Source organism: Strix aluco, chromosome 3 (assembly GCF_031877795.1).
Source record: "Strix aluco isolate bStrAlu1 chromosome 3, bStrAlu1.hap1, whole genome shotgun sequence".
In the NCBI taxonomy this organism is placed as follows: domain Eukaryota; kingdom Metazoa; phylum Chordata; class Aves; order Strigiformes; family Strigidae; genus Strix; species Strix aluco.
Genome location: NC_133933.1, coordinates 41,506,320 through 41,515,837, shown reverse-complemented (window position 1 = coordinate 41,515,837; position 9,518 = coordinate 41,506,320). Strand labels below are relative to the sequence as shown.

Sequence of the window (9,518 nt, the reverse complement as noted above, 5' to 3'; positions counted from 1 at the left end):
GCCTGTTTATCAGAATGCTTTTCTTCCTCCCACAGTTGTATTTAGTAGTATTTACTAACCAGTTTCTGGGGGAAATTAAGAGCTGGATTTCACTTCGGTAGCTGAATCTACTTACTACTAAGCTATTTGGATCAGTAGACCCCTTAATAAATCAAGAGACAGCAAGAAGCAGGGGTAAGTGAATTTGCCTGTAACGATCCTTCACTGCTTCTTGCTGAGAAAAGCAGGGATATTCACTTTCCCTGCAAAGTCATCAGATATCAAATTTGCTGATTTCCAAGGAGTACCTCATTGCCCCTATGGACTCTTCTCGGGTTTGGGGCAGGAGCATTCTCTACCTTTCCTGTTGAATCTGTGCCACTGTGCAATGAAGTATTTAGATTCCTGGGGCCAGAAAAGGGAAACACAAGTATACGCACAAGCAGTTTGTGACTTGTACCTAAAGGGCAAGACATAAGGAGACAAGAACCCTAACTAATGGTCCTTGTTCCATAAATATTTCCATATTTTGCTCCCTTACATGCAGCTATCACTGGGTAAACAGTGTATGAAGCAGGGTACTAATCCTGTTCACAGCTGAAGCCTCTCTCATTTGGCAGTCAGCTCAAAAGTTTGCTCTCTTTTTCTCAGGGCCCTACAACATTCTTATCTAAGCTGTCTGCAGCTTTCCTCTTCATCTGTTTTTGTACTGCTTCTAGCTCTTCTTTGTTCGTTCCCACACAGGCAAACAGGCACAGTAGGTCCAATGAATTCTTTGTGCATTGAGTATACTGCACATCAGTACAGTACATGACTGGTAGGTCTGGCATGTCTGGGAAATATTGAACCGCCTGTGCATGCAATCCAACATGTCTGGGATTTCCATGCTGGCTATGTTCACAAGTCCTGGAAAAATACCTACATATTTTTCATAGACCAGTTCATTTTTCCACATGAAGGGATGAATACACTGTAATCAGTTCACTTTTCATCTCTTGATAAACTAAGCTTATTGAATTCATGTCTCTGATCATGTATTGTATTGTGCAGCATCCTCTCTAGCACTGAAATCACTTTTGTGATTCCTCCCTGCACAATCTCGGGTTTGTGAACAGTGTTTTAAAAATACAGCTGCAGGAACTGTATGCCTCATTCGAAAAGCAATTTCTGCAATGCTATACATAGAAGGTAAAACCCCTTCATGCGCCTCGTCAGTAAAAGACATGACCAAAAGGCAGTGTTTCCAGTTCGTAGGAAACGGTATGTTTTTACAAACTGCTCTCATCCAAATCACAGTGGGTTTTTTGGTGGAAACTTCTGGTGAATCAAAAGTACTCTGACCCCTGCAGGTGCTTCGGCAAACTGACACGAGAGGGCTGAGGCTGGGGGAAGAACCTGCATTTTTGAGGAAAAAGTACAAAATTTCTTGCTTGGTGTGTTGCTACACCTGGGAGTATCATCCATTTGCAGTAACACTCAGTTTGAGTGCTTGTCTAATACGACCTTCAGGGTGCTTTCCTGACTTACTGCTTCCCAGAGTACTGGAACACACAATGTTTTTAGTTGTTCTCAAACGTATGCATTGGGTTTGTTTATACCAAAACGGTCTCTTTAATGAGATAAGCTTGCCATTTACTTTCCAAATCTATTCAGAAATGTAGCACGGTATCAGTTTAAATAACGATGCCCAATAGATGGCTGCTTCTTGTTGTCCATTCATTGTTGAGATATGTCAGCTGAATGGCCCTAATCTGTGTAACATATGCTGCATTGATAGTGTTTTATCACAAAAACGATGTTTCACTGAAAAAGAACAATGCCCTGCCAGCTATTGGGGCTAACTAAAACATTTGTAGCTCTTGAAAAATAATTTTCTCTAATTTAGTTTAAGTTCTGAATGATCAGAATACAGTCAGCTATTCTGATACAATAAAAACATCATTATTTTTAATGACGGACAAATATGGCAAATGCTTTCTTTTTGGCAAATATGAAAATGCTTTATTTTTCAGCATCATGTTACATGGCTGTACTGTTTCCATTAGTAATGGGCCTGTGCTAGTAGTAGGGAACCTTCACTTCCAGTAGGCTTTGAGGCTGGAGTGACTGACAGTAAATTACAGTGCTTTTTAAAACACACCAGAAAGGTACGCTATTGCTGACAAAGCTTTACGCTATAGTTTCTTCTGATTCTAGTAGCAAATTGCCCTTTGCCTTTCCAATGGGGAGTTTTGCCCTTACGGAGAGCAGCTCTTTCGTTGACATGAGAACTGCTTCTTTCTGCAAAAGTGGATGTGTGCAGGACCGGAGAAAGTGTAGAAGCCATACCTTGGCACTCTCCGTAATAACCTATATTAAGTTTCCAGAACCTCTCTCCTAAAGTTTCCCACATCGCTGGCACCAGTTATGCGCAAACCAAGACTTTCCAGGCCCAGCCCCGTGCAGCTGACAGAACCCCACCTGCCCACCAAATGACTTCATGCCCTCGATGGCCACAGCTTCGGGCGGTCCTGACCGCGGAGCACAGTACGTTGCTCCTAAAGCCGCCTTCGCACCTCGGGCAGGCCGCGACCCGGCAGCAGCGGACCCTGCTCCCCCGTTACACCGCGGGGCTGCCCTTCTGAAGGCAGCCACCTCCCGTCTCCCCGCCGTCTCTGCCGCCCGCGGTTACCGGGTGCAGACAAGTCAGCGGTTCGCCTTTCGGCAACACCGTTGGCTTTGTTTCCCCTCTGGTCGCTCCTTCGTCCGGCTCGAGGCCGACAGCTCCCTCCAGCCGCGCTCCGCAGCAGAGAGCGGGGCACCGACCGCCGCCCCTCCGGGGGGGCCACCGGGCCTCCTGCGCCGCCGGGCTCCGGCCCCCGCCGCCAGGCCCAGCGCGGCAGTGCCGCCGCAACCGCACCTCCCGCCGCGGCCGCCGCCTTCCCCCCGGGCGGCGGCTACGGGCCCCGCTGCCCCAGCGCCCCGGCAGGGCCGCGGCCGCCCGCGCAGCGCCGCTCCCCGGGCGCGCCGGCCGGCTCGGGGCAGCGACGGCAGCCGCTCGCCAGGGAGACCGGCCGGTAGCCGCGGGCGCTTCTTGTCCGTGCGCCAGCCAAACCCCCCAGCCGGCCCGGCGGCGGCTTGGGTGCCGAGGTGCCTGGGCGAGCCGCGGCACCGCCGCCTGTTTGCGAGCGGGCGGCCCGGGACAGCGGGGCGGCCCCGCTCCTGGCCCCGCGGAGCGGGTCACGCACGGCTCCGCACCCGCGGGGCACCTGGGCGTGAACTGGGGGACGGGGCTGGGCGGGAAGCGGGCGGCTCTCCCCCGTCGCGGCGCGGGCGCCGAGGGCGCGGAGCCGCTCCCCGTCCCGGATCCCCGCGCCCCTCCGGGGGGAGGCGGAGAAGGAGAGGAGAAGGAGGAGGAGGAGGAGGAGGAGGAGGCGGCGGCTCTCGCCGCCGCAGCCGGGGACGCGAGGCCCCTTGCGCGACTCCCCCCGTCGTCGCCCTGCTGTGGCTGCGCCCTCCGCGGGGCCCTCTCCCTCCCCGCCCCCGGTGTTCCCTGCAGGCAAAGGTGTCCCTCAGGCCGCCGCCGGCCCGACCCCGGGGTCTGGCGGCGCCACCGCCGCCTCACTCGGAGCCCCAGGCGGGGGAGGGGAGGGGCGGAGCGGAGCGGAGCGGGAGGAGGCGGCGGCGGCGGCCGCTGTGGGGCCCAGGCCGCTCCTCGCCTCCGCTGCGTCTCTCCCCAGCCCCGGGATCTGGGGCTGGAGGGGGGGGGCGGGAGGGGGGAGAGGGAGGGCGGGGCCATCTTGAGCGGCATCCAATGAGGGGGCGCAAGCAGGCAGCCGGGGCGGGGCGAAGGCGATCACCGCCCAATGGGGAAGGGCAGAGAGCGCACTCGGAGCGGGGCGAGTCGCAGGCAGGAGGCGAGTCGGGAGTCGGGCAGCGAGCGGGGCACAGGGGAGCGGAGCGGGGCAGAGCGGAGTGGAGCCGGCAGCCGCCGCGCCCAGGTGCTCTCTCGCAGCCGCTCGCGTGGACGGTGCTGGGGACCGGGGGCCGAGGGGACTGACGGGCGCCGCTTCCCGGAGGGGGCAGCGGGCGGAGCCGCCGCCGCCGCCCGTGGGAGAAGTTTGGCTGAAGCGGCCGCCGCCGCCGCGAGAAGAAACTTTCCTCGGGGGGCCGGAGGCGGGGGCGGCGGGAAGGAGCCGCGGCGCGCTCGGGTCCGCCGCCCGGCTCGCTCGGGGGCTTCCGAGAGGCTCCCCCCGGCCCAGGCCGGGCTGCGGCGGCCGGGATGTACCTGGCAGCGGTCTCGGCGGGGAGGAGACGCCCGGGCGGAGACGGCGGCTGGCACCTGGCGGTGGCGGGGTGGCTGTTACTGCTGGCCCTGCTGCTGGGCGAGTCGGGGACGCGGGCTCTCGTCTGCTTACCCTGCGACGAATCCAAGTGCGAGGAACCGAAGAGCTGCCCCGGTAGCATCGTGCTGGGGATCTGCGGTTGCTGTTTCATGTGCGCTCGGCAGCGCAACGAGAGCTGCGGGGGAGTCTACGGGCTGCACGGGGCTTGCGACCGGGGCTTGCGCTGTGTCATCCGACCGCCGCTCAACGGGGACTCCATCACCGAGTACGAAGTGGGCGTCTGCGAAGGTGAGAGGCGGCGGGACATCATCCGTCCATCCATCCCCCGGGGTGGGGTACCCGCTGGGCGGCAGGGAGGGAAGGATGGCGTACCGGCGCCGGTGAGCCCTCCTTCCCTCCCCGCCGCCCGCCTGTCCCATCTGCGAGCCTGTCTTTTAATCCTTCCTGCCTAAACCCCCCTCTGTTTAAAAAGTTTCACCCTTAATTTTCTTAGGCTAAACTTCGGGGCTCTTCCAACTTCTCCCTTTCCATAGCGCTTCACTGGCTTGCCAATAGCTTATACCAACTACTGATGCCCAATTAAAATTCCTTGATAAAGGACTTGGGAAGGGTTTGGCAGATGGAGATCGGCGGAGGTCAGTCGTGCACACATGATGCCTGTTCCGGATTCCCTCCTCTGTAAGGAAACACAAAGGCTGATCATCTGTTGTAAAGTTTTCCTTCCTGTTCCTGTCACTTAATATCTCTCTGCTTGTCCTGATCGTTGTATGGTGATAAGGGATGCCTTCTTCCCTGCTGGAGCATCAAGGGAGAGGGAGAAATCCCCACGGCAAAACTCCTCTCAAAGTCACTTCTGCTTCCTGCCGGCTGCTTGTGAGGTGATGAATTGGTATGAAATGCAAGCGGAGTTCACCCGCTGCCACCACCCCCCCTTCAAATTTTGTATCTGTCAGAGTCCCTAAGATTTATTTTTTATATGCTATAATTTAACAAAAGGCCAAAGGCAAATTTTTAGCCTCTTTTTGTCTTGTACCTCCGGCTCCCTTTTCCCCCAAGTTGAGGGAAAACATGGCGCTGTAAAGAGATTACAAATAACCGGTAGTTTGGGATATGTATAAATGTATGTGAGACTCGGAGCGGGAGCTTCGACAATTCTGGAAAAGGAGAGGGAGGCGGTCTCCTCTTGGCGGGTAGAGGGCAGTAGAAAGTCCAGAGAGCTGGTGAGGCAGCATCTGTCCAAAAAACTTGCATTTAAAATGATGCACTGTTTTGAGGAAGCTAAAACCGGTCATTTTTAGTGGGCAGCTGACCTTTGTCCTGGCGCTTATTATTAGTTTAAAACTCCGTTTGCCTCCCTAACAAATAAATTGCAAACCGCAGCAGAGCAGGGCAGTGCGTCCCGCCTGTACTATAACCAGTGCCATCCGCCTCTGCAGTTGTTGGTTGGGTAGAACAAGCCCCAGGGTTAAAAGCTCGGTTGTTAATTAAAAATAGCCCTCAACTACTTTGAAGACCTTGCTTGAGACCATGTTGCTGAATATGTACCTTGCTGTAGTCTCTCTTATTATTTTGAATATGTATTGGAAAAGTTTTCTTAAATCAAGAAGTACAAGCAAACAGGGAAAAGGTAGTTTAAAAACCTACCTGGTTTTGGATAAGTTTCTCTTTTTGCATGCTTTCAAGGCAAAGCTTGACTTAAACAGCTTCCCCCCACACACCCCCCCCCCCCCCCCCCGGCCCCCCGTTAAAGGAACTAAAAGCCTGCAGTTATTAAATGCCTTAATGTTCCAGCTCCCTTACTGTATCACAGTACGGACGTCTCTGGCAGTTTAGGAGTATTTCATTCCTTTGAAGTGATGCAATCTGTACGTTGCTGTAGTTCAACTCGTAACACGTCCCATCTACTGTTGAAAATAGTATGAAGCATTTGCTGGCAAGATTGCATTTCAATTAGTGTTGTGGTTAGGAACTAGTTCCAGCTGTCCCTATAGGAGTAGTCAGGGAGATGAGTTATCTGTTTAATTTTCATTCTTGTAAATGAAAAGCAACTGAGCTGAACTGTCAGCCTAATAAATAGTCCTGGAATACCTATAATGAATTGTCAGGCAACTGCCTCATTCTACGCAACAGAAGTATTGTCCTTCGTGGTGCGTGTTGTGCACAAGGGGTGGTGGCAGGAAAAAAGGGGACTTAGTATATTACCTCTGATCACTAAAATTAGTTTGATTAGGTCACCACGATCAAAAAAATAGAGTTAAACAGTTGCGCAGTTTACGGGCACATGTGCAACAGACTAGGCTGGTGATGCCTGATGTATGAGTAGTACCAAGTCATGCCTTTATCCATTAATGGAATAAAGGCTACTTTTCTTTTTTATCCTGTCTACTGAGAGTGAAAGCCCTTTCCTACTTCAGTTCAGGGAGGAGGAAATGGAAGTGACTTACAGAACTGTGTGAATACAAATTGATGTTTTTACGCTCCTTCCTGTCTGTAGCCTTTTCTTTCACTGCAATTTTTTACACTGAAATGACCCCTACTGGCTACAGTTATAAGCATATTTTTTTATCATTTTTGAAGCTTCAGCAGTGTCTTATTTCAGAGTATCAGCATATACTAGGCTACAGAAAACTTTAAGAGCTGGAATTGCAGCAGGTAAAAATACTTGTCTGTTAACTTAGTTTTAGTATTTAATGTACTCGGCATAAGCGAATTCTGTAACACCTGATAGAGAAGTCTCCATGACGTCTCTCATTGGTAGCCCCTCTTTCTGAAACTAGAAATGGAATAGTCTTTGTTAAACCAGTATTTATTAATGAAATCTGTTGCTGGTTCTGGGTCCTTTTCCTGAAGGAAGTCCTTGTTCATGTCACCACTTTAACTATTCACATCTTTATGCAGTTCTAAGGCTCCATTTGTGACATTATCCCAAAGTATGTAAATGCTATTCCTGAACATAGCTGTATTCTTGGTGAAGAATAATTTTGAGGTCAACTTCCCCTGGCGCGGGTGGATACCCTTCCTGAACTGCAATCTTGAGAGACTTTGGACACCTCCAGCCTCAGTTGGCTTTACAGAGATGCTGCTGTATTGGTTTGATGAGGTGTCAAGAGCCTACAGCCCCTTCCAAACACCTTTAGCTTGAGTAATTTTGAGCTCAAAGCAGGGACTGCCCTTGGTCTCCGCCTTTGAAGGTAGACCTAGAGTCACCCCCTAATTAGACTGGAGTTCTCCAGAAACACATTAGCCTTGGCTTCTACAGCAGTCCATCTGAGCAGGGCTCCTGCTTTCTGGGGGATCAGAAAGCCTTGGAAAAGCTCTGCTAAATAAGTTCAGTTACTCTGTGAAGGCATTTCTTGTGATGACACTCTTGTTTCAGTTTCAGCACTTCCCCAATTTATGGTGCTATTAGATGAAGAGGCCTTGATTTCTTTGCTAAACTCTTCTAAAGCATAACAGCATATAAAATAACACTGAAAATGAGCTGAAATTATTTTTAACTGTGTAACAGAAACACAAGTTTTTGTGATATATTTGAAATGTATAGTTAACAGAACTGCTAGACTCACTGTGTTCTTAGGTTCCTTTTAGAATATACTTCCATATGAATTAGCCTCTAGGTAGCCGTCAAAAGAAGGTGTTTCTGCTCCAGTAGCTTACCAATAACATGTAGTACTTTGGGTTTTTTTGTTTGTTTGTTTTGTTTATGGGTGGCATTTGGTTGGGGTTTTGAGGGGGTACAGTTATTGCAGTATTCTTTTTGCCTACTGTAGGTAATTTAAGGCTTGCCTTGCTAATGCATAGCTTCTGAACTGGGGTTCTCTTGGGACCAGGAGAAAGTTGCTGGAGCAGATTTTAGGCAAGCGACAGGAAGTATGCGGGTTAATCTTCTTGGGATGATAGTAGAAGCTTGCTCTGCTGTGACTTGTCCTAGTCTCTTCTACTGAACTGCATCTTTTTGGGAGCTTGGAGCATTACTGTCTGTCTGACTCCTTGTTGGGACAAGCAGGGAGAGCTTGGGTGTTCCCCCCCCATGCACCTTTAAGCCTACTGTGGACTGATTTTCCTCCCCTAGAAACGTGTAATAGAGTATAATATGTAAGGGCACTGTATATTGTATGTAACCAAAGCACAGCGAAACTGGAGCTGATGAGAAGAAATGAAACTTTGTAAGCCTAGGGTTTTTCAAAACTGGGAGGAAGAGAGCTAAACTTTTTTTTGTTTGGGCATCAGTTTATGTGTATGCTAATGGAATTCTCTTGTTTGTCTGAAGTAAGAACAACTTGCTTACAGGCTTGCTGGTATTTTTACTACAAGTAGTGCAGCTGCTTGTAACTTGTGTATCTAGTGCCCTTGGGAGAACCTGGTTTTCAGTTGTTTTCACTCCCATGCTCTGTATGTAATGGGTCAGTGGACCCAAAGCCTAGAACATGATGCTTTGTTTTCAACTTCTATACAACATGCTTGGCTTCTTGCTGTGATGCAGTCCAGACCTGTGAAGCTCATGTAGTATTTTGCTTTCAGTACAGGTTACTGAAGTTCAGGTAATTTAGAAGTCGCATGTGGGTAACCTGGTGGTTTATATCTGGTTGACTGGAACAGTGTTGCCCAGATATTTTAACTTTTTGTTTGTGGTTTTTTTTACTCTGTTACATAGTGAATGGCTGGGGAAATGTCCAAATAGTTCTGATGTCCATGTGTGTACAGAGAACTTCCTCCACTAACATCAAGTGTTAGAACTGATGAGCTAGTTGGGGACTTAATCAGTATTAAGTGGTACACCAAATGATTGTTGTCATGAAGACAGTAAAAATACTTTGTTCAAAGGCTGTCAGCAATCCAGACTATTGGGGGAAAAAATGGGAAAACTATTCATGATGTCAGAAAAAAAATTATCACACAAATTACTGAACTTGTGAAACTGGAATGAGAAATGAATCTTTGATGGAGAATGTCTTGACCATATTTAACAGTCCCGTTCCCTTACCCCCCAGAAAATTCTAGGCATACGCTGGCTGCTTAGGCACAGGCTGGATAACTTAAAAGCTATGTCTACTCTGTCTTGTGTCAATGATGAAATTTCAACATCAGTAAGAACATGTAACTGAGTGTGACATGGAATTTGAATTAGACTAGGTGCTTATGACTTGGAAATGGTTTCTTCTCTGTTTCTGGGCATCATGTTTTGATTTTAGAAATCACTTGGTTCCAATATTT

General features: G+C 50.1%; 1 protein-coding gene across 3 annotated transcripts in view; it reads left to right on the top strand.

The window, feature by feature from the left end:
- The first annotated feature begins 3,875 nt into the window (after window positions 1-3,875).
- Window positions 3,876-9,518, top strand: part of CRIM1 (cysteine rich transmembrane BMP regulator 1) — a 200,880-nt gene continuing 195,237 nt past the window's right edge. For all 3 annotated transcript variants that reach the window (XM_074818290.1, XM_074818289.1, XM_074818288.1), the window contains exon 1: window positions 3,876-4,592. In XM_074818290.1, the coding sequence (XP_074674391.1) occupies window positions 4,241-4,592 (352 nt within the window). In that variant the 5' untranslated portion in view covers window positions 3,876-4,240. The remainder of the gene's footprint in view (window positions 4,593-9,518) is intronic.